At 41.9% G+C, this 25,089-nt stretch overlaps 2 protein-coding genes across 12 annotated transcripts in view; one reads left to right on the top strand and one right to left on the bottom strand.

Annotated features, from left to right (window-relative positions):
- The first annotated feature begins 1,276 nt into the window (after nt 1-1,276).
- Nucleotides 1,277-20,188, top strand: LOC112226988 (presequence protease, mitochondrial). Its single transcript, XM_024391748.2, has 27 exons — nt 1,277-1,537; nt 4,604-4,709; nt 4,883-4,989; nt 5,209-5,360; nt 5,436-5,550; nt 5,637-5,733; nt 5,885-6,045; nt 6,284-6,410; nt 6,700-6,788; nt 6,982-7,110; nt 7,283-7,396; nt 7,482-7,578; nt 8,703-8,837; nt 9,081-9,219; nt 11,761-11,877; nt 13,479-13,608; nt 13,972-14,092; nt 16,351-16,427; nt 16,597-16,762; nt 16,914-17,014; nt 17,120-17,240; nt 17,458-17,514; nt 17,782-17,894; nt 18,270-18,392; nt 18,759-18,904; nt 19,308-19,410; nt 19,598-20,188. Exons 1-27 carry the CDS (start codon nt 1,491-1,493, stop codon nt 19,689-19,691), a joined length of 3,084 nt encoding a protein of 1,027 aa, XP_024247516.1. The 5' UTR covers nt 1,277-1,490; the 3' UTR covers nt 19,692-20,188.
- Nucleotides 20,189-20,345: 157 nt separating this feature from the next.
- Nucleotides 20,346-25,089, bottom strand: part of LOC112226989 (ATP-dependent 6-phosphofructokinase, platelet type) — a 37,035-nt gene continuing 32,291 nt past the window's right edge. For 8 of the 11 annotated variants that reach the window (XM_042307690.1, XM_042307696.1, XM_042307691.1 and 5 more), the window contains 7 exons: nt 24,738-24,890; nt 23,718-23,882; nt 22,336-22,397; nt 21,917-22,028; nt 21,647-21,746; nt 21,330-21,435; nt 20,346-21,130 (listed from right to left, as the gene is read on the bottom strand). In XM_042307690.1, the coding sequence (XP_042163624.1) occupies nt 20,989-21,130; nt 21,330-21,435; nt 21,647-21,746; nt 21,917-22,028; nt 22,336-22,397; nt 23,718-23,882; nt 24,738-24,890 (840 nt within the window). In that variant the 3' untranslated portion in view covers nt 20,346-20,988. The remainder of the gene's footprint in view (nt 21,131-21,329; nt 21,436-21,646; nt 21,747-21,916; nt 22,029-22,335; nt 22,398-23,717; nt 23,883-24,737; nt 24,891-25,089) is intronic. The other 3 variants (XM_042307695.1, XM_042307701.1, XM_042307698.1) reach the window with 1 other exon arrangement.

Here is a 25,089-nt window from a genome sequence, read left to right as displayed (position 1 = left end):
AATGACCCCAGCCACCCAAGCCATGGCCTGTTCTTCCTGATTTCAACACTCAGACGCGGGCAGTATAGGAGTATCATGGCAAAACTGTCAGACTGGCCAATAGCTTCTACCCCCAGACAATCAGGCTGCTGAATAGACACGACGAGCCCCCTCCCCCCCTCCCCACTGTACCCTGCAATTACATCTCTAACATGTGCATTGAGTTTCCACTAGTTACCACAAACACAAAGTCACAATTGGCTATATCATAACATTTTATGAAAACAAAATGTTGCTTTTTTGTCTTAATTTAAGGTTAGGCATGAGGTTAGCAGTATGGTTAACCATAAGTCTAAAATCAGATATAAGAAGAGGAATTGTATAAATAGGTGAGGTTTATTACTTTGTGGATGTGGTAACTAGTGACGACCCCTTTGCATGTGACTCCCTCAGACCCATCAAGCAAGGACTTGTTGTTTGGAATGTCGAATTTGGTCAACAACATCATAATGTCTTATTTGCTAAGTGAGGTTTATTTGATCGAATCGAAGTTTCGTAATGTTTAGGTTGTTATGAGTGTGACATCTCCACAACTTTCAGAAAAAAACACTTTATATCGGAGTTGTCTTGAGACGGCTATGAATGAGGCTAGTAATCAAAGTCCCTCTGTCTACTTTGAAAACAGGTTGCTGACGTCAACAACTCTCATCGAATATTCAAAAAAATATTGAGATATATATATCCACCAATCCAGAGAATGAATAGACGGGATCTAGAAACTATGCCGAGTGGATTTGTGGACAACGACTACCTATAGTTTGGGTGGAGAGTACATCCACAATCTTTGTCTAACCATCTAATTAATTTTAGGAAAGTGATCCTGTGTTTCGCGAATATTATTTGTTGTGTCCATGAAAACTGCGACCAACGACTCGTCTTAATCACATTTTGTTGCAACAATTTTAAAACGGGTGAAATAATAAGACCAGTCATCAAATTTGCGAGAATTAATCACAAACTCCACAATTAAACACTCCCGCTTCACAACGACGCCATCTTGGTCCATGTTTTGCCCTTCGAAAACTTCCCAACGTATTGGATGTGTCATAATCGTCATACCACGTTTACCCAATCATATTTGGTGTTATTACCAGTTTAGCCAATAAAAAATGTGATTGTACAACACTAAAAGGAATAGCCCGCTAGCTCGAAATAGCAAACCGCAGCTTATGTAGATCTATAAACAGCATGAACCCACTCATACCTATAAGAGTGTGTGACTTGCCCCATTGCATGTATTGGTTTGTCTGTAATATGCGCAGATGCCACGTTAACATGTCCACTTCAATTTCAATGTGTCAACTACTGACAGCATGAGAGGATATGGATGTGCAGCAAACCAAATCGTGCTGACGTTATATGATAGTAAAGCTGTTCAGCGTATAGTATTCGGATATGCACGTTCATTGATAAATACCAATTAGATATATTGTCACTAAATTAAGGAAATAATGTTTAGGCAGAATAAAACAGTTCTCCAGAAACTTCGAAATCTACGGTGAGTATACATTAGCTAGCCAGCTAGCCCTGGACCATGACTCAGTTACATCACATTGCACATAACCGTAGGATCTTTATGAGTAAATCTCACGTCCGGCACCAGAACAAATCCGTTGAACGGGCATTTGATTTCCATAGGGGGATGTTTTTTACGGGACATTTTATGTGGAGATAGGCTATAACCGGGTGGGGGGAAAATGTACAGTTGAAGTCGGAAGTTTACATACACCTTAGCCAAATACATTTAAACTCAGTTTTTCACAATTCCTGACATTTAATCATAGTAAAAATGTCCTGTCTTAGGTCAGTTAGGATCACCACTTTATTTTAAATGAAATATCAGAATAATAGAAGGAAGAATGATCGATTTATTTCAGCTTATTTGTCACATTCCCAGTGGGTCAGAAGTTTACATACACTCAATTATTAATTGGTAGCATTGCCTTTTAAATTGTTTAACATGGGTCAAACGTTTTGGGTAGCCTTCCACAAGCTTCCCATAATAAGTTGTGTGAATTTTGACCCATTCCTCCTGACAGAGCTGGTGTAACTGAGTCAGGTTTGTAGGCCTCCTTGCTCGCACACACTTTTTCAGTTCTGCCCACAACTATTCTATAGGATTGAGGTCAGGGCTTTGTGATGGCCACTCCAATACCTTAACTTTGTTGTCCTTAAGCCATTTTTCTACAACTTTGGAAGTATGCTTGAGGTCATTGTCAATTTGGAAGACCCATTTGTGACCAAGCTTTAACTGATGTCTTAATCATGTGGATATATTATAGCAACATATTTTCTTTTCTCATGATGCCATCTATTTTGTGAAGTGCACCAGTCCCTCCTGCAGCAAAGCACCCCCACAACATGATGCTGCCACCCCCGTTCTTCACAGTTGGGGTGGTGTTCTTCGGCTTGCAAGCCTCGCCCTTTTTCCTCTAAACATAACAATGGTCATTATGGCCAAACAGTTCTATTTTTGTTTCATCAGACCAGAGGACATTTCTCCAAAAAATACAATCCTTGTCCCCATGTGCAGTTGCAAACCATAGTCTGGCTTAATGGCGGTTTTGGAGCAGTGGCTTCTCCTTGCTGAGCGGCCTTTCAGGTCATGTCGATATAGGACTCGTTTTACTGTGGATATAGATACATTTGTACCCGTTTCCTCCAGCGTCTTCACAAGGTCCTTTGCTGTTGTTTTGGGATTGGTTTGCACTTTTCACACCAAAGTATGTTTATCTCTAGGAGACAGAACACGTCTCCTTCCTGAGCGGTATGGCGGCTGTGTGGTTCCATGGTGTTTATACTTGCGTACTATTGTTTGTACAGATGAACATGGTACCTTCAGGCGTTTACAATTTCTTTTCTGAGGTCTTGGCTGATTTCTTTTGGGTTTTCCCATGATGTCACGCAGAGAGGCACTGAGTTTGAAGGTAGGCCTTGAAATACATCCACAGGTACACCTCCAATTGACTCAAATTATGTCTAGCCTATCAGAAGCTTCTGAAGCCATGACAATAATTTTCTGGAATTTTCCAAGCTGTTTAAAGGTACAGTCAACTTAGTGTATGTAAACTTCTGACCCACTGGAATTGTGATACAGTGAATTATAAGTGAAACAATCTGTCTGTAAACAATTGTTGGAGAAATTACTTGTGCCATGCGCAAAGTAGATGTCCTAACAGACTTGCCAAAACTATAGTTTGTTGACAAGAATTTTGTGGTGTGGTTGAAAAACGAGTTTTAATGACTCCAACCTAAGTGTATGTAAACTTCCGACTTCAACTGTGTATATGAGTGATTCTACAACTACGGGCACTTCTATGTCCTCGGGGTCAATTTAAAAAATATATATGTTAAATTCATACTACAATCACCCCATATGTTTTAACACCAAGTATTTTATCTACTTTTCAGTTGCATTTTTTTCTGCCTACATTTCACTGATTTTGCCCTTGTCCCTGACCCAGACTTTTGAGCTTCTACTATGTTTTTCTATGAGAAAACATTATATGAGTAATTATTAATGTTATCTACTAGAGAAAGAGTCAATTAAATAAAATCTATATCAATATTTATTGAGAGTGTGCCCTTTTATATTGTTATTTATACAAAATATACCTGTCCTTTGGTAATGGTGTAATTTACACCACTGAGGGCAAGTTCCTCATTAATATAGTTTTGTGAAGAGCATGTTAATTTAGCTACCATGGAAAATGGCTGCAGTGGGCAGTTATAAAAATCAGTTATAAAATATCTAGGTAAATTTTACTTGTGTAGAAAATATTTTTGTCAGTCATTTCCAAGCAGTCTATGATTTCTTTAATTTGTGGTATAATTTAGAAGAAAAAAAATGTGTATTTTATGTATTTATTGTAAACTACAGTAAATACTCATTCAAGGGTTTTTCTTTATTTTTACTATGTTCTACATTGTAGAATAATAGTGAAGACATCAAAACTATGAAATAACAGCTATGGAATCATGTAGTTATCTAACCTCTACAGAATTGGTGGGTCCACTGCGGGACGGTTGAGCTAAAGTAGGCTAATGTGATTAGCATGAGGTTGTAAGTAACAAGAACATTTCCCAGGACATAGACATATCTGATATTGGCAGAAGCTTAAATTCTTGTTAATCCAACTGCACTGTCCAATTTACAGTAGCTATTACAGTGAAAGAATGCCATGCTATTGTTTGAGGAGAGTGCACAGTTGTGAACTTGAAAATGTATTAATAAACCAGTTGGGCACATTTGGGCAGTCTTGATACAACATTTTGAACAGAAACAAAATAGTTCATTGGATCAGTCTAAAACTTTGCACGAACACTGCTGCCATTTAGTGGCCAAAATATAAATGACGCTTGGGCTGGCATAATACATGATGGCCTTTTTCTTGCATTTCAAAGATGATGGTACAAAAATAATATTTAAAACATTTTTTTTACCAGATCTAATGTGTTTTATTCTCCTACATGAATTTAACATTTCCACAAACTTCAAAGTGTTTCCTTTCAAATGGTATCATCTGATGCAAGCCAGCAATGATCTCTCTCTTGGAAAATCCAGTTTCCAGTGGCAGAATCTTTCATGGAGGTTCAGGAGCACCTCAGCAACAGAGAGGGCATTGCAGTACCAGGCAGGACAGAAGATCAGTGGCTTCACAGTTAAGGAGGTAAAATGCCGGGCCAAAAACTAAAATGTGAATCCCTTTGGGTCAATAGGATTGGAAAACACTGACCCACAACAAGAGTAAAATCCTGATTCTGATAAATTCACATACACTTCTAGTCAAGGTTTAGCATAAAGTCAGGATAAATGTGATCTTATCCTCCTGTGTTTCTGCAGGTGGTTACTGTTCCTGACCTGTTCCTTACAGCTGTCAAACTGACCCATGACAACACAGGCGCCCAGTATCTACACGCAGCTAGAGATGACAAGAACAATCTCTTTAGGTAATAATCCCACATTTGTGGAAGTATACTTTATTTGGCTAAGTTTGTATGTTAAAATGGAACCTTGTCCCCAGACTCAATTGCTTCTCTGATAGAGAGCCGGCTGTTTGAAGAGATTAGATCAAATTAAATGTTCTAGTTTAATAATAAAATACTTATTCTAAGCCAGTGCTTTTTCTAACGACAGTGTTTCCATCTCTTGTCGTAACACCTCTGCAGTGTTCAGCTCAGGACGACCCCAATGGACAACACAGGGGTCCCACACATCCTGGAACACACAGTGTTGTGTGGCTCAGAGAAGTACCCCTGCAGAGACCCCTTTTTCAAGATGCTCAACAGATCCCTCTCCACCTTCATGAACGCATTCACAGGTGTGTGTGTGTGTGTGTGTGTGTGTGTGTGTGCACGCATGGTGTCTGAAACGTCATTGTTTTTTCCCCCCACAGCTAGTGATTTCACTATGTATCCATTCTCCACACAAAACGGGAAAGACTTCCAGAATCTCCTCTCCGTGTATCTAGATGCAGTGTTTTTCCCTTGTCTACGAGAACTTGATTTTTGGTAAGTGTGGTGTTTAAATAGCTGCCTCTTTAATCAAAATCATTGACATCAGAAGTCTGCATTCATATCCTTGTGTTTTGTTAAAGGCAGGAGGGATGGAGACTGGAGAATGAAAACCCTACAGATCCTACTTCCCCTTTGGTCTTCAAAGGAGTTGTCTTCAATGAAATGAAGGGCGCTTTTGTGAGTTACTTCGTTCCAAGTTATTTATTTAGAGATTGTTATTTAGATTTATTGTGATTGATTTGTGAGAATTACAGAATCATTTGGTCAGGAGATGGACAAATAGAAGTCACATTGGAATCTTACATTTCCTCTCTGTATGTGATTTCAGTCAGACAACGAGAGGGTATATGCCCAGCACCTGCAGAACAAGCTGTATCCTGACCACACATACGGTGTGGTGTCTGGAGGGGAACCCCTGGCCATCCCTGACCTCTCCTGGGAACAACTGAAGCACTTCCATGCTACACACTACCACCCCAGCAATGCAAGGTACAGTACACTATGACATGCACAATACACCACCACCACCATGCTTCAATACGAGCTACTGCTCATTGTGATACGCCATGACCTGTACAGTACACTGTCACACATTACCACTTAGCAATGCACGGCACAACACACTGTCACACACCCCAATATTATATACTCGGCACAGTAGCACTGTGTCTCACACAACTCTGTTGGGCCTTGGCAGTAACAGGGTTTCCCCTTTTCTGCTCCTCAGGTTCTTCACCTACGGGGATCTGCCCTTAGAGCAGCACTTGAAACAGATCCAGGAGGAAGCTCTGTCCAAGTTTGAGCGCACTGAGCCTGACACTGCTGTCCCTAACCAACCCCACTGGGACAGGCCTGTGCGTCTGCCCATCCAGTATCACTGTAGCTCTTTCAGTACCTGCTGTCAGATATTACTTTATTCATCATCAGCTCCCACATATTACAAATCTATGCACTCCACTTGAGCAACTTTGGCAAGGTCTATGGTTTGGAAGTTTGAATTAATTTCACCGTAATGCTTATTTGAATGATCTTGATAAGATCCTGTTTGATGTTTTAATGTCTGTTTTTTAATGTCTGACGCCAAAGACATTTCCACATTTGTGTGGACAGAAGTGTTTCTAATTGTAATGGACTTTTCCACAGAGAGAGGACCATGTGACCTGCAGTCCCGATGCTATGGCTCCTGATGCAGCCAAACAGAACACACTGTGTATGAGCTACCTGCTAGGAGAGTACGTAATACTGAGCTTCTGCAACACTATCAGTTGTTTCTCTAAACTTGTTTCTGGGATAGTATACATTGATTTGTTTTAAAGTGACTTTAACCTCAATTGTTGCATGTCGAGATTTCCGTATGCATTTTGGTCATTTAAAACCCGTAAGTGACGCAGTAGTGGTCTCATTTGGGTGTCCTTCTCTCTGCAGCATCACAGATACATTTGAGGGTTTCACCCTGAGCCTGCTGTCCTCTCTGATGATCTCTGGACCCAACTCTCCCTTCTACAAGACCCTCATAGAACCCAAGATAGGAACAAACTTCTCCTCTGTCGTAGGGTGGGTTAACCTCTTTGGAGATGGATTTAGAAGCCAATGAACATTGATAAAACACTTTAAAAAGACATAGACAGTCCCAGAATACAGGCACTTTATCTCAATGAAGTTAAAGAACTGTTGATATATACTGAACAGTAAAATTCTTTATTTACCCGTATCTGTTATTTTCCAGATACGATGGGAGCACCAAAGAGGCATCATTCAGCATAGGCTTGCAAGGAATGGCTGAAGAAGACACTGAGAAAGTCAAGCAAATCATTGTCCAAACCATTGATGAGATCATTGCGTAAGTATACTGCTGATGTGTTATGTACAGTAACAGTATCATCACAATAATGTAATCTAACTGTACTTCTCTCCTAATGATGCAGCAATGGATTTGAGGAGGAGAGGATAGAGGCCCTGCTTCATAAGATTGAAATCCAGATGAAACATCAGTCTACCAGCTTCGGGTTGTCACTGGCCTCAGTGAGTACAAGGCCACAGTTTGTCTGGTGTCTCCACTGTGATGTGTTAACCATGAAAATGTTATTGTTTTCTATACACACACACTCTAAACAGAGGTGAAATGTGAAGGGAATTGAAATGTATATAAAGACAGACTCACAAATATAAACATACCATAGTGATTGTCCTGGGAGCTTGTCCTGTATACAGTATGACCATATTAACCCTCTGGTAAGTTTACTATTCCATTAGTCAGCACCTCTCTAACTACACTGAACAAAAATATAAACTCAACATGTAAAGTGTTGGTCCGATGTTTCATGAGTTGAAATAAAATATCGTAGAAATGTTCCAAATGCACAAAAAGCTTATTTTTCTAAAATGTTGTGTCCAAATTAGTTTACATCCCTGTTAGAGAGCATTCCCCCTTTGCCAAGATAATCCATCCACCTGACCGGTGTGCATTTCAAGAAGCTGATTAAACAGCATGATCATTACACAGGTGTAACTTGTGCTGGGGACAATAAAAGGCCACTCTAAAATGTGCAGTTTTGTCACAAAACACAATGCCACAAATGTCTCAAGTTTTGAGAGAGTGTGCATTTGGCATGCTGACTGCAGGAGTGTCCACCAGAGCTGTTGCCAGAGAATTGAATGTCCGTTTCTCAGTATGGCAGTATATCCAACCGGCCTCACAACCACAGACCACATGTAACCACTCCACCCCAGGACCTTCACATCTGGCTTCTTCACCTGCGGACTGTCTGAGACCAGCTACCTGGACAGCTGATAAAACTGTATTTCAGTCTGTAATAAAGCCCTTTTGCGGGGAATAACTCATTCTGATTGGCTGGGCTCCCCGGTGGGTTGGCTGTAGCCCTGCCCAGTCATGTGAAATCCGTAGATTAGGATCTAATGAATTTATTTCAATTGACTGATTTCCTTATATGAAATGTAACTAAGTAAAATTGTTGTATTTTTGTTCAGTATATTTTGGGTGCGTGTTGTCAACTCATGCCTTATACTTGTCTCTGCAGAACATACAGTAGCTTCCTGCTGGAACTACAATGGAGACACGCACACCTAGGTGCTGCTCATTAAATGAGTATGACCTTTTACCCTGTGTGTTGTCTCTCTGCTAACAGTACATAGCTTCCTGTTGGAACCATGATGGAGACCCGGTCCAGCTACTGAAGATCAGTGACAGTGTGGCCCAGTTCAGACAAGCACTGAAGGACAACCCTCGCTTCCTCCAGGAGAAAGTCCTGCACTACTTCAAGGTGAGAGACCAGACAGGATAAATACATTGAGTTTCTTTCAGTATACATAGCATCTAAATCTGAATAGCCTATGTAACAGTAAATTGTAATGGGATAAAGCAGTCTAATCAAGAAAGTTGATGTCATCATGCAGGGGTCATAGACCAGGGCGTTGTTGAAAGAAGGAAATTACATCAGTTTAATCATGTCACTGACTTTAGTGTAATGTCATGTCACATTAGCATCTTGTTTGTGCCCATGCAGGACAACACTCACAGGCTGACTCTGTCTATGAGTCCTGATGAGGCGTACCTGGAGAAACAGGTCAAAGCAGAGGAGGAGAAACTCCAGAAGAAGGTACAGGCTCTGTCTGAGAGTGACAAGAAAGACATCTATGAGAAAGGTAAGTTATACGCCAACAGCTATAGACGGGTTGCCTGACAACATCACAAAAAGATGTGTTCTCATCGATGGGGTAGAAGGTTGTGTGTTATGAACCTGAACAGTCAGTTGGCAAGCAACAATGACAAGAAGCTGCCTGTATCTTGTTCTTGGTACTACACTACATGACCAAAAGTATGTGGACACCTGCTCATCAAGCATCTCATTCCAAAATCATGGGCATTAATATGGAGTTGGCCCCCTTTGCTGCTATAAAAGCCTCCACTTTTCCACTAGATGTTGGAACATTGATGCGGGGACTTGCTTCCATTCAGCGACGAGCATTAGTGAGGTCAGACACTGATGTTGGGCAATTAGGCCTGGTTTTGCAGTCAATGTTCCAATTCATCCCGAAAGTGTTCGATGGGGATCAAATCAAATTTGATTGGTCACATACACATGCTTAGCAGATGTTACTGCGAATGCAGCGAAGTGCTTGTGCTTCTAGTTCCGACAGTGCAGTAATATCTAACATGTAGTCTAACTATTCCACACAACTCCCTAATACACGCAAATCTAAGTAAAGGAATGGAATAAGAATATAAATATATGGAGTAGCAATGACAGAGTGGCATAGGCAAGATGCAATAGATGGTATAAAATACAGTGGGGCAAAAAAGTATTTAGTCAGCCACCAATTGTGCAAGTTCTGCCACTTAAAAAGATGAGAGAGGCCTGTAATTTTCATCATAGGTACACTTCAACTATGATAGACAAAATGAGGAAAGAAAATCACATTGTAGGATTTTTTGATGAATTTATTTGCAAATTATGGTGGAAAATAAGTATTTGGTCAATAACAAAAGTTCATCTCAATACTTTATATACCCTTTGTTGGCAATGACAGAGGTCAAACGTTTTCTGTAAGTCTTCACTAGGTTTTCACACACTGTTGCTGGTATTTTGGCCCATTCCTCCATGCAGAACTCCTCTAGAGCAGTGATGTTTTGGGGCTGTTGCTGGGCAACACTGACTTTCAACTCCCTCCAAAGATTTTCTATGGGGTTGAGATCTGGAAACTGGCTAGGCCACTCCAGGACCTTGAAATGCTTCTTACGAAGCCACTCCTTCGTTTCATCTTCAATGCGCCTTCTTCACCACGCTGTCTGTGTGGGTGGACCATTTCAGTTTGTCTGTGATGTGTATGCCGAGGAACTTAAAACGTTCTGTCCTGTGGATGGGGGGATGCTCCCTCTGCTGTTTTCTGAAGTCCACAATCATCTCCTTTGTTTTGTTGACTACGGTTCAGTCATGTGGTCAGGTGCCAGTCAAGTTCTTCCACACCGATCTCAACAAACCATTTCTGTATGAACCTCACTTTGTGCACAGGAGCATTGTCATGTTGAAACAGGAAAGGGCCTTCTCCAAACTGTTGCTACAAAGTTGGAAGCACAGAATTGTCTAGAATGTCATTGTATGCTGCAGCATTAAGATTTCCCTTCACTGGAATTAAGGGGCCTAGCCCGAACCATGAAAAACAGCCCCAGGCCATTATTCCTCCACCACGAAACTTTACAGTTGCCACTATTTATTCGGGCAGGTAGTGTTTTTCTGGCATCCACCAAACCCAGATGAATCTGTCGGACTGCCTGATGGTGAAGCATGATTCATCCCTACACTACAGAGAACGCATTTCCCCTGCCCCAGAGCTTTACACCACTCCAGCCGATGCTTGGCATTGCGCATGTTGCTCTTAGGCTTGTGTGCGGCTGCTCGGCCATGGAAACCACATTTGATGAAGCTCCCGACGAACAGTTATTGTGCTGACGTTGCTTCCAGAGGAAGTTTGGAACTCAGTAGTGAGTGTTGCAACTGAGGACAGATGATTTTTACACGCTTTAGCACTCTGTGGTCCCGTTCTGTGAGCATGTGTGGCCTAACACTTCGCGGCTGAGCCGTTGTTGCTCCTAAACGTTTCCATTTCACAATAACAGCACTTACAGTTGACTGGGACAGCTCTAGCAGAGCAGAAATTTGAAAGGTGGCATCCTATGACGTTGCCACATTGTAAGTCACTGACCACTTCATTAATGGTGTTTTACTGTCAATGTTTGTCTATGGAGATTGCATGGCGGTGTGCTCAATTTTATACACCTGTCGGCAACGGGTGTGGCTGAAATAGCTTGATGCACTAATTTGAAGGGGTGTCCACATACTTTTGTATATATAGTGTAGGTCTTGTTTTGACTGATGTCATATCTATGCTAATAAATATGCTAGCTAGCTAACCAATATCTGTAACGATGTATTTGAGAGACACCAAGTGCTCATTGTGCAAATGTATTTGTTTTCAATACACATTTGGAGATAATATAATTCACTTTTTCAATAATCCTTGTTTTGCCCCAAAGTTGGGCACTCATTGGTTCTGTTGCTTAACAACCCACCTGTCTTTTGAGGAAAATGGAAAATACTCATTCACTTCATTATCAAAACTTTATAAACCATTCATGATCATAACGTTTTTCAGTATTTTTGTACTAATTTATGACTTTTTATTCAGGTCTTGAGCTGCTATCGGTTCAGAGCAAGATCCAGGATGCCTCATGTCTCCCTGCCCTGAAAGTGTCTGACATTGAGCCAACGATAGCAGTCACACCTGTAGAGATGGGCACTGCAGGTACAGTACTACCTGTAGTACACGCAGACGCTACACTCTAGTTACTCTAGGCTCCGAGATAACACTCTAATAGTGTTTCCCATTTCCAGTCCTCCCAACACCACATCTCCTCCTGTCCTCCAGTACCCCCGACACCACATCTCCTCCTGTCCTCCAGTACCCCGACACCCTCTCCTCCTGTCCTCCAGTACCCCGACACCACCTCTCCTCCTGTCCTCCAGTACCCCCGACACCACCTCTCCTCCTGTCCTCCAGTACCCCCGACACCACCTCTCCTCCTGTCCTCCAGTACCCCGACACCACCTCTCCTCCAGTACCCCGACACCACCTCTCCTCCAGTACCCCCGACTCCACCTCTCCTCCAGTACCCCGACTCCTCCTGTCCTCCAGTACCCCGACTCCTCCTGTCCTCCAGTACCCCCGACTCCTCCTGTCCTCCAGTACCCCCGACTCCTCCTGTCCTCCAGTACCCCCGACACCACCTCTCCTCCTGTCCTCCAGTACCCCCGACACCACCTGTCCTCCAGTACCCCCGACACCACATCTATGTCGTTCTGCCCCTGAACAAGGCAGTTAACTCACTGTTCCTAGGCTGTCATTGAAAATAAGAATTTGTTCTTAACTGACTTGCCGTTAAATAAAAGGTTAAAAAACAAATTCAGGCCAATCTTGGTTTCATCAGACCAGAGAATCTTGTTTCTCATGTTCTGAGAGTCCTTTAGATACCTTTTGGCAAACTTCAAACAGGCTGTCATGTGCCTTTTACTGAAGAGTGGCTTCCGTCTGGCCACTCTACCATAAAGGCCTGATTGGTGGAGTGCCTCAGAGATGGTTGTCCTTATCGAAGGTTCTCCCATCTCCACAGAGGAACTCTGGAGCTATGTCAGGTTGACCATCGGGTTCTTGGTCACTTCCCTGACCAAGCCCCTACTTCCCCAATTGCTCAGTTTGGCTGAGCGGACAGCTCTTGGAAGAGTCTTGGTGGTTCCAAACTTCTTCCATTTAAGAATGATGGAAGCCACCACTGTTCTTGGGGACCTTCAATGCTGCAGAAATGTTTTGGTACCCTTCCCCAGATCTGTGCCTCGACACAATCCTGTCTCAGAACGGACAATTATTTATACCTCATAGCTTGATTTTTGCTCTGACGTACACTATCAACTGTGGGACCTTATATAGATAGGTGTGTGCCTTTCCAAATCATGTCCAATCAATGAAATTGACCACAGGTGGACTCCAAGTTGTAGAAACATCTCAAGGATGATCAATGGAAACAGGAGGCACCTGAGCGCAATTTCGAGTCTCATAGCAGAGGGTCTAAATACTTATGTAATAAGGTATTTGTTTATTTTTAATGAATTTGAAAAAATGTCTAAAAACCAGTTCACTTTGTCATTCTGATTATTGTGAGGAGAAAATGTAATTTAATATTTTAGAATAAGGCTGTACCTTGACAAAATGTAGATATGTTTTGATGTACAATTTCCAAGTATTGGTAGACTGGCAAATAAACTAGTCCACATGTCAAAACAGAAATTCTTGGAGTCATGGTTTTGTCTCCCTCTAACATTTGTCCTGTTCTACTCTCTTCACCCCACTAGGAGGTGTCCCAGTGCAGTACTGTGAGCAGCCAACCAATGGGATGGTCTACTTCAGGGCTATGTGTAGTCTCAACACCCTCCCTGAAGACCTCAAACTATATGTGCCCCTCTTCTGCAGTGTCATCACCAAGTGAGTCCAGACCCCATATAATATGACCAATCATTTGTGTATTGTCTAGAAGGCATAGCTCGTGTGGTTTGGTTTCATAAACATGTGTTGAAGGTAATGGAGTTAGTTGCAATTGTGATGAATATTGAGTTTTTGTCTTGAATGTGTGTCCGACTGGGTTACTGAGGTGATTGTGAGAAGGCGTGCTGCGTCGGTCCAGGTTGAGCTACCAGTAGGTAGTATTTGTGATCAGTTAATGATCCGTGTGAATTGTGATCAGGTAATGGAGGTGTGTTATTTTAGGCTGGGGTGTGATTTGATAAGGAGTATGTGTTGGTCTAGGCTGTGAGATGAGACATGCTAATGGGAGTGTGTTGTTACCAGGATGGGCTGTGGAGGGCTGGACTACAGGCAGCAGGCCCAGCAGATGGAGCTGAAGACAGGAGGCATGTCCATCTCCACATCAGTCAACCCTGACTACTCTAACATGGACATGTATGAACAGGTCAGTCCTAGGGCTGGGTGGTACGTTGTATTCATTCGAATGTATGTTTTTGCGTGATATTCCAAAAGCCTGTATCACAAGAATCAAGGTTTTGATATTTTTCATTTTTATGAGCATCTCCTTCGCTCCTTCTGTGCTGTGTGCAACTTCCCATTTACACCAGAGATCTGTATATAATGACGAGATGTACGTCTCCGCCCTAACAATGGGAGACGTTGTCCCAAAGGCGGGAAGGCAAGCTACAAGTTTAGGTCCAAAATATGCCCGTACAAACGCATTGGCCTTACTTTGGACAGATTTGATTGAGAGCGAAACCTATCGCTTCGCCTCTTCTATGGTTTTACACACCAAGCCCCACCCCTGCCGCTCACGCCAACAAAGTTGAGAGATCACATCGTCCTCTCTGACATGCGGTTTCAACTCGCTTTTCCATTTGAGGTTTTCCAACATAATCGGTCATATGGACACAAACACATTGACACATTATTTTACATTGACACATTATTTAAACTTTTGTAACGATACCCTTTTTATGTCTCAACTACTCAAATTGCACATCGCAGACAGTACTAAAACGAGAACATCAATGAACATTGGTTCTGTCAAATTAATGCACAGTTTGTCACATGCAGCATTGGGGTACCACGTACTGCTAGCAGCATTTTAGCCAAAGACTGTTATACTAGCTTTCTAGTTTGTGTTTTTATAAATGTGCAATAAGTATTAAATTCCATTATATGAAGAATTGGCAACTCGTTCTAATTCTGAGAAATAAGGTAGGCCGCTTGAGTTCAACATCTGAACAAAGTGGACAGGCCAACATGCTGTTCAAACAGTTGGAGGCAGACAGAAGGGTGTGTTCATAGCAATTCAACTGTTCAACCTTGTTAGCTAGCAAATCGATCCAAGTTGGCTAAACTTGAAATATAAACATTAGCTGGCTACTTACTAGCACGTGGGCTTGAGAGATTGTTGATGAGACCTGTTCATTTTCTGTAGCCTAATGCCTGCTACAAGAGTTTAGTCATTATTAGTGAATTTGCATTATGCATGGTTATAGTTACATTTGTAACAAAAAGGGCATTTTCATAGACCGACTTGAAAGACAGATCAGTGAATATTGCAACAACAAAGAAAGCAGGTTAAACTATACTGAACAAAAATCTAAGCCCACGCAACAATTTCAAGGATTTTACTGAGTTACAGTTCATATAAGGAAATCAGTCAATTGAAATAAATGTATTAGGCCCTAATCTATGGATTTCCCATGACTGGGCAGGAGTACAGCCATGGGTGGGCCTTGGAGGGTACAGGCCCACCCACTTGGAAGCCAGGCCCACCCACTCTGGAGCTAGGCCCAGCCAATCAGAATGAGTTTTCCCCGCAGGTGAAAAAGCCAGATGTAGAGGTCCTGGGCTGGCGTGGTTACATGTGAGCTGCAGTTGTGAGGCCGGTTGGACGTACTGCCAAATTCTCTGAAACGAAATTGGGGGCAGCCTATTGTTGGTAGAGAAATTAACATTAAATTCTCTGGCAACAGCTCTGGTGGACATTCTTGCAGTCAGTTTGCCAATCTCACGCTCCCTCAAAACTTGAAACATATGTGGCATTATGTTGTGACAGAACTGCACATTTTAAAGTGGCCTTATATTGTCCCAAGCACAAGGTTTCTGTGTAATGATCATGCTGTTTAATCAGCTTCTTGATATTCCACACTTTGAATGGGATGGATTATCTTGGCAAAGGAGAAATGCTCACTAAAAGTGGTGTGCACAAATTTGTTTACAAACTTTGAGAGAAGCTTTTTGTAGGTATGGAACATTTCTGGGATTTTGTATTTAAGCCCATGAAACATGGGAACAACCATTTACATGTTGCGTTTATATTATTTTCAGTGTATTTTGATAGAATAATGAAATTATTAGTGGGTCTTGTTGTGGAAGGCTTTATATTTAGCCTAGGTATAAATTCACAAGCCCTGAATTCATTAGATTATTTCTGACTGTTTGAAATGCAGTGTTTTTGACCTTTTTAAGTTTACAACAATGCTTATTTAGAGAGAACATTTTTTTTCCCGATATACTGTATATTGTGACTCGCCCATAAGTTTGAAAAAAAAAAAAGATATGATATTTAGGCCATATCGCCCAGCCCTAGCCAGTCAGTCAGTTATAATGAAGTCTAATGTATACCTTTACGCAAGTATAACACAATTCGCTATAAGAAAGAGCATTGTTCATTCACAGTCTGATTCACAGGGAGTCCTCCTCTCATCTTCCTGTCTGGAGAGGAATCTTCCTGATATGTTTCACCTGTGGAGTGACATATTCAACAGGTAGGGTCGCATGTCCATCAGAATAATGCCATGGCACGTAATCCATCTATGGTCGCATGGTCACTAATAAACCACATGTCCATAGTTTTTTAATGACTCATTTGATTGATATTATTTAAGCCCTTCTCTCTCTGTGCTCTGACCTTTGAACCTTTAACTTGACCTACAGCCCGCACTTTGATGATGAGGAGCGTCTGCGTGTGCTGGTCATGATGTCGGCTCAGGAACTTGCCAATGGGATCTCTTACTCTGGTCACATGTACGCCATGACGAGGGCGGCTCGCAGCCTGACCCCAACAGGAGAATTACAGGAGACCTTCGGAGGGATGGAGCAGGTGCGAAGGGGAAGGACAATGAGGGTTTGGAAGCAAAGAAAAAGCTGTATGATGAAGGAAAAGGGTTATTGTAACATCTGAATGAGAATATAATGCACTTCTGTACCGTCAAATGAAATGCATCTGTTTTCTTGTGTATCTTGAATATCAGGTCAAGTTCATGAAAAGGATTGCGGAGATGCCAGACCTCACCCAAGTTCTACGGACACTTCCTAGAATAAAGAGACACATTCTCAACCCACTGAACATGAGGTGGGTATAGTCTTTACACGTGACAGCTACTTCAAGATTTTACTATAATTTCTCTATTTTTGACTTGAGGGTAAAGTATATTACAACTTCTCGTTGTTCGGACAGATGTGCGGTCAACTCAACTCCTCAGAAGATGTCTGATGCTGCTGGACAGTTGGATAACTTCATGTCTAACGTTGCTTCCAATAAGAAGGATCGCAAACCCGTCCGCTCCGATATCACTGAGGTATGAATTTGTCAAACTATCATAGTACAGTACTGAGACTGCACTGTAACAAAGTGAAATAAATACTTGGGATATGTCCCCAATGGCAGCCTATTCTCTACATAGTGCACTACTTTTGACCATGGCTCATATGAAGTGCACTATGTAGGGAATAGGGTCCCATTTGGGACATACATGAATCTTGTTGTGAGTTGACAGGTGTTTTTAATCCTAACAGAGACTTCTTGACCCACTGGCAGCTCCTGGATCTGGCCCAAGTAGAAAACTAATCACTGTGCGTACAGCCTCCACTTTTAAACTAGACCTATGTGTCAAGCATCTCAGCAGGAATACTGATTGAGGATCATTAATAAGATTACATGTTGGACAGGGGGGACCTGATCCTAGATCAGCACTCCTACTCTGAGACACTTGATCCATACGGCCTCTGAACATTAGTTTGGTCTTCCTTTCATTATTGTTGAGGAACGCTTTTATCATTGGTTTCTGACCTTCTTAATCTACCATTGAGCTAATGTAAGTGTGTTTGATCACCCCACAGGAGCCCAACTTCAAGCCCTGCCAGATGAAGACATTTTTCCCAATGCCCTTCCCAATCAACTTTGTCAGCGAGTGTATCCGCACCGTGCCCTTCACCCATGAGGACTATGCGAGGTGACTCTTGAAGGGATAGTTTGGGATTTTGGCAATGAAACCCTTTATCTACTTCCCTAGAGTCAGATGAACTCATGGATACCATTTTTATGTCTCTGCGTTCAGTTTGAAGGAAGTTGCTAACTAGCATTAGCACAAATGCTAGCTGTTTCTGTAGATCCATGTTCATATTTACTAGGGTTGCAAAAAACATACTTTCCCCAAATTCCCTGATGTTCCAGAAATCTGGTTTGGATATTCCTGGAATCAGGTGGGAATAAGCACAAAATCCAGAAACCTCAAACCAAGATTTCTGGAAAATGTAGGATATTTCTGAAAGTTACAAAGGTTGTAACCCCATATTTACCCATGCTCGTTCCCCTCTCTCTCCCTCAGCCTGAATATCCTGTCCCGGGTGATGACTGCTAAGTACCTGCACAGAGAGATCAGAGAGAAGGGTGGGGCCTATGGTGGAGGGGCCAGGGTGGGAGGAGGACTATTCACCTTCTATTCATACAGGTGTGTAGTGTATTAATGTACTGTAATACAACAGGATTATACTGTAATTAAACAGGTTTTAACAGTAGTCATACAGATTAAGACATGACAAAGCTGCAGAAAGACATGTTGCGGAAAATCTCCAAAACTAGAACTTTTCAGGAAATTGAAGAAACTGCCATATTTTACCATTGAACACATAATCACAAAACATCACAAGCTATTTTGAATATATTTTCTTGATCCTAGAGTCATGAAATGTTCAGAGTACATTAAGGGGAGTTACACATTTTAATGAATGTACTGTTTGAATACATGTATTAGATCACTTCTTGGCATATTTAATTAGCTTTAACCCATTGTTCCATGTCTCTGTGTTGATTTCAGAGACCCCAACTCGGTGCAGACTCTGTCAACCTTCCGTAAGAGTGTGGACTGGGTCAGATCAGGACAGTTTACCCAGCAGGACATCGACGAGGCCAAGCTATCCGTGTTCTCAGCCGTGGACTCCCCCGTCGCCCCCTCCAATAAAGGTGAACAGAGGATGTGTCCCAAATGGCACCCTATTCCCTATATAGTGCTACTTTTGAGCGGAGCCCTGCAGGCCCTGGTTAAAGGTAGTGCACTATATAGGGAATAGGGTGCCATTTGGGATGCTACCAGAGCCCAAATGCCAGCTCTAAACCTCTTCACCTGACATTTAATATTCTGTTATTTTATGTCCTGTTAAGTTTTACTTAGTAACTTGTTATAACACATGTATAACATGAGGACAGTTCAGAGAGGCATTTACTTAGAGAGGTTGTCCCTTACCAGTGTCTCACTTTGGAAAGAAATATGACTGTCTTCTAAATGACATGTTATAAATGGACCATGATAAGAGATGAAAAAGACCAAGTGTCAAACCTTGTCTTGACATGTGATATCATGTTGCAGGTATGGGCCGTTTCCTGAGTGGAATCACAGATGAGTTGAAACAGGCCCACAGAGAGAGACTCTTCGCTGTCACAGACAAGAGCCTGGTCGATGTGGCTGGCAGGTAATGTGGTTTTTGGTTTAATATTATTTCCGGTGTTGTTGAATCTGTTTTTTGTGCTCCAACTCCTGTTTACCATGAATCAGTCCTTTTTGGAAGTTTATTGAGCATGCCCTATTTTTGGACTTTGAATGAAAGTGAATATGAAGAGAATGGCCATTTTCATATTTTATATCCATGTTTTACACAGGTACCTTGGCATTGGACAGAGGACATGTGGAGTTGCTATTCTGGGTCCTGAGAATGACACCATCAAGAAAGACCCCTCATGGGTGGTAAAATAACCTCAGGGAAATTATCCACATGTATCTTCTCCAATTAAGAGACTTCAGATGCACTGTGTTTGATGGTAAGTGATCAGTGGTACGTGATTGTCCTAAAAAACTGGACTGTTGCTACAGTGTTATAATATACATTTATTATTGAATTAACCAGACAGTTGCTTTGGTTTTTGATGTTGTTACGACTCTGTGTTACAAAGTTTAATATTCCATTGAGGTATGTGTGTAAAGCTATTTTGTAGGCAAACTGAATGCGCACAACAGTAAACAGATAATATCACGTCTAATCTCACCTGAATACCATATTCATAATGTATCAAATATGACAACGTACATTTCATTCAAAACATCAGAATTTCTTTATGGCATAGAACCCTACCTCTGGCTTCAGAATGTGTACGAGTATGTACAGCAATGGCTTCTGTTTACTGAAATATTGTATTTCTATAGAGTACATGTGTATATGAAAATATGACCATTAAATTATCATGATGTTGTAATCAATGTGTTATCTAATCCTGAACTCATACCTTCCGTACCAGACACAATGCTACATGCATCTTTATCCTGTGAGATTTCCATGTCCATCCTCTGACCTCAAATGTTGAATAGTGTGGTGAGGAGAGGTGACGTGAACTTCACATTGAGGTTTCACAATTGTCATCACAATAAATATTCTTTAATACTTGGAGAAAACACTTGGATCACACAGTGAGTTAACATTCAAATGGGTTTCATTAAACAGATCCTCAACTAAGCCACAAAATACAGCAGCGGAACTAACATGACCTACTCTTAGATGCCAACCCAGGATTGATACAAAGTGCAAGTACGGAGTGACAACACAACGTAACAATGGAGTAGACCTACAGTAGGTGGCGGGATAAACAGCTCTCCCTTTAGAAGAAGACGGAGAGGGAAGAAGCACCTATGGGAGTAGACTAGGGCTACATCCTGGTTCTCCACCCTTTTCCAAAAGTGTGCACTTGCACCACTGCCCATCATGAATTTAAAAGCATAGGATTGGTGTAAGCATTGGCTGGAAGCAGTTTCTACCAGTGTAAAATCCATATGAGAAAGTGTACAAGTGCATACTTCAGAAGAAGGGTGGGCAATTGAGCCCTAAGTAGCTTCTGAGGGGACATGAGTATGGGACGGAGTGAAAGTGTTGGTAAGAGTTACCATGATTGGAGCTAAGTTACACTGAAAGGGCCGGTCTGCTCTGAGCTGATCCAATCTAAAGACTAGCCTATCCAGACTATGTGCTGGTCTAGCCTACCCAGACTAGGTGCTGGTCAGTTCAGTCCACCTTCTTGGGCCTGACCCGGGTCACATGCTCCAGCTGGCCAGAGTCAGACACGTCGTAGCTGGTCTTGTATTTAGCCAGGATCTTCATCAGGGGGCGGAGCTTCAACCACCACTGTTCCTTAGGGATCCTGTGGCTGATAGGGTAGAATAGGACAAAACACACACACACACACATGAGACCATGATGACATAAAATAAACAGTTTGAAGCTTTAGTTAATGCACTCAATTTGGCACTTTGTTTTATACGGGTGGACATTGTCAGTTAAACTGAAGGAAGATTGTTTTAACCTTGTGCTACCATGGTCTACACAACATGTAAAAGTTGCCTTACACAAAGTCTGTTTGGTCTTTGAGCTGCACCACTGGTTGGAAGACCATGGCTCTGCGACGCATCCCCAGCAAACAGGCAGTGTCCTCTGTGTTAGCAAACACCTTCCCTGCACAAGGAGAACAAATACAGTCAGGCACACTTATTAGAGTCCAAATTACACCCTATTCCCCCTATGGACCATGGTCAAAAGTAGTGCACTATATAGTTGATACGGTGCCATTTTAGGACGTATATTAACCAATATGCAAACTAAAAAGGCATATTCTCGTGTTTTTTTTGTGATATTTTTAGTATTAAATTCAGAACATGTACTCTACCTTCTTTATATGACTCCTTGAGCTTTCTTGAAATCCATTGAATCGCTTTGGCTGCAATCTTCGTTCCAAAGTTCCTGTCGAATGGGGAAGGAGCACCTCCCTTTGGAAATAGAATAAATCTGTTTTACTCAGGTCAGTTTATTATGACATGAACCTAAGGTAATATGTGGATTACACAGTAACATGATCAATATACAGTATGCTGTCATTCAATTCACATCTGAGTGGTATCAGTTGCAATCGGGCTACAGTGTGTGTCTGTAACCACACCTGCTGCATATGTCCAAGGACATTCTTCCTGCAGTCGAACACTCCTTTCCCCTCCTCAGAGTACAGCTGGTAGATGAAATCTGTGGTGAAGTTCTCATTGGAGTTCTCATTCCTGTAGCGTCACACACACACACAATGTCAAGGTTCCATTTGTCCTGCTGCTGCGTTACAGGGTGATTCTTCCTATTGTGTTGAGTAATACTGAGAAATATTGAGTGGTCTCTATAGAGCCTCGATAGATCATCACAAAAGGTAGAGTATTTTAACATACAAATAATTTGTATTAGTAGCCTACACAGTGTGGCATAAATATAGTAAGACTATCATACATAGCTGGCTACGTACATGTGTGCCTTTTATTGTTAACAGACTGTACATTTGTAAAGAGGTGATCATGCCAGACATGAGCTCTTCCTTACCTCAGCACCAAGCCCCTCTGGATGCCCGTCTTCATCTTCTCTGTCAAATGCTCGACGTTGGACTGAAGCAGAGAGAAAAGCCTCACATGATCTGTGATAAGTCTGAAGTATTCTAGAGTTTTCCACCTCCATCTGTAACCTACGTGAGCTGCAGAACTCTGTCCCTGTGTCTCAGGGACAGAGTTCTGCAGAGTGCCCTGGTGACCAGGAGGTGGCACACTTCTTACTGCTGTTCTGTCCCCTACTTGGATGAGTTGTCGCCATTCACTCCAATTAAAGTAGGCTACAGTATACAGCATGCCGATGGAACATATGCTAGACCACTGAATTACACTCAACCTTATCTTTTGTTTATAATGAGTGTGCACTTTGCAACACACGGGTAAATATCGACATCACCTTGTTCCACAATGGAGCATATATATAACATTTATTAAATTAAATAATAATGTAGCATATAATATTCATTGCATTAAATAATACAAATGATTTCATCTGTCATTGGACCAGGTCTTAGGAGACTGCATATTTTACCCATGATCTGAAGGGCTCTACAACATTTGTGTACCTGACAACAGCAGAATGTCTCTCAGACAATAACAACTAGCATGACAACAACACTCTAGTGCTGTTGAGTAGGCCTCCTCAAACCATAACAATGAGATCTGTCTTGATCAGAGCTTAACACTCCTGGAATGATGATGCGTTCTACCTATTAATAACCACCATAGCTACGTACTGTAATCTGGGTCACTTGAGCACTCCTAAAATAGAGGCCCTGTTGCACCGAGGGAGGAGAGAGTGATTATATGTACATCAGTTACTATGGATTCCAATGAGGAATTAACTTTGATGTAAATATTTAGGTTTATAACAGTGTATACTGTATAAAACTGAGATTCCACAATTGCCAGGTTTTCTATAATTCCTGGTTGGAGGATTCCAAATCAAATTGTATTTGTCACATGCTTTGTAAACAACAGGTGTGGACTAACAGTGAAATGCTTACTTACGGGTCCTTCCCAACAACGCAGAGAAATAATAGAAAAATAATAACACAAGGAATAAATACACGAGTAATGATAACTTTGCTACTGTCAGGGGTACGAGGTAATTGAGGTAGATACTGTATGTACATATAGGTAGGGATGAAGTCACTAGGCAACAGATAGATAATAATCAGTAACAGCAGCGTATGTGATGAGTCAAAAGAGCTAGTGAAAAAAGGGTCAATGCAGATAGTCCGGGTAGCTATTTAGCAGTCTTATCCTGCATATTCCCTCCTGATGCCAGGAATCTTCCAACCAGAATTTCTGTAAAACCTGGGAATTTCTGGAAAGTTACTAGAATTTTTCTACCTTATGTAAAACAATGTCCCTCACCTGGAGGTCTCTGATGTCGAAAGGTTCCTCATAGATGTAGACAGCGTCAGCCCCCGCAGCCAGCCCCCCGACACTGGCCAGGTACCCACAGTACCCCCCCATGGTCTCAATGATGAACACACGCCGCTTGGTCCCACTGGCAGACTGCTTGATGCGGTCACATGTCTGACACACACACAGATGCTCATAATCAGATCAAACAGGCACACAGGTTGTGTCCATAATGGCACCCTATTCCCTTTTTAGTGCATTACTTTTGACCAGGGCGAATAAGGCTCTGGTCAAAAGTTGTTCACTATAAGGGAATAGGATGGCATTTGTGACACAAACCAATGTTACGATTATCAATAGCATGCAGACAATGTTGTTTTGTTAGGTAATAGCTACTGTACATACAAAATGCTCTGTATTGGTATCAAACATGCTCACACAATTACCCAAAACATGATCCATGTCACAATATAATACGATCATAAAATACAAACAGCATTTCAAGATTTACCAGGATGCAGCTCTAGTCTCAAAGAATTCTTCCATAACATCAAACCAGAAACCAGTTAGTAAAGGAACAGGAAGTCTAATTCTAACTAGTAAAGCATGTATGTTCTAAGTGTACACACATGGGGTTGTTTACATTGTGTGCGTGTGAATGTGGAAGAGAAATCATGGGAAATATCTGTCTGTTGTCAGTCTATATTCCCACAATAGTTTCACAATGTCAACTAGGGTCGCACATCAGTCCAATAAGTGAACTAGTTTTTGAGCAAATAATTATGACTTGTAGATCTCTAGGAAAGCAGACCACATAATAATACAAATCTAGTGATCACTGATAACTTCAAATGGTACAGTATCATTTCAACCCTGTTAAAAGCTGTGTTCTAGCCTGAGTGCCAGTCTGTTTGTGCTATCATGCCAACTCATTGCCACTCCTTGTCGTGCTTGGCTTGACAATGACACCAATGGAGTTGGCAAAAGCATAAACAGATCTGGGACCAGGCTATGTGAGTTCTACCTTACCTCCACGATGGCATTGAGGGAAGTGTCTGCCCCGATACTCAGATCAGTACCAGGCACATTGTTACTAATGGTGGCAGGCAGCACACACATCGGGATGCAAAAGTCCTCATGGCTGGTCCGGGCCTCATAGAGCTGCAGCAGACACTCAAACGCCTGGTGAAGTGGTGCGGCACAAACGCGTTATACCACTAGGTGGAGCATCTCATACTCAGAGAGACCCTACTACACGGTACCCTAGTATGGGTCGTGTCCCAAATGGCACCCTATTCCCTATGTAGTGCAATATATAGCCCATAGGGCTCTGGTCAAAAATAGTGCAGTATAAAGGGAATAGGCTCCCATTTGGGAGGCA

The sequence above is a fragment of the Oncorhynchus tshawytscha genome, linkage group LG28 (assembly GCF_018296145.1).
Source record: "Oncorhynchus tshawytscha isolate Ot180627B linkage group LG28, Otsh_v2.0, whole genome shotgun sequence".
In the NCBI taxonomy this organism is placed as follows: Eukaryota; Metazoa; Chordata; class Actinopteri; order Salmoniformes; family Salmonidae; genus Oncorhynchus; species Oncorhynchus tshawytscha.
The sequence above is the reverse complement of the archived record's forward strand: the minus strand, read 5'-3'. Positions and strand labels throughout refer to the sequence as shown.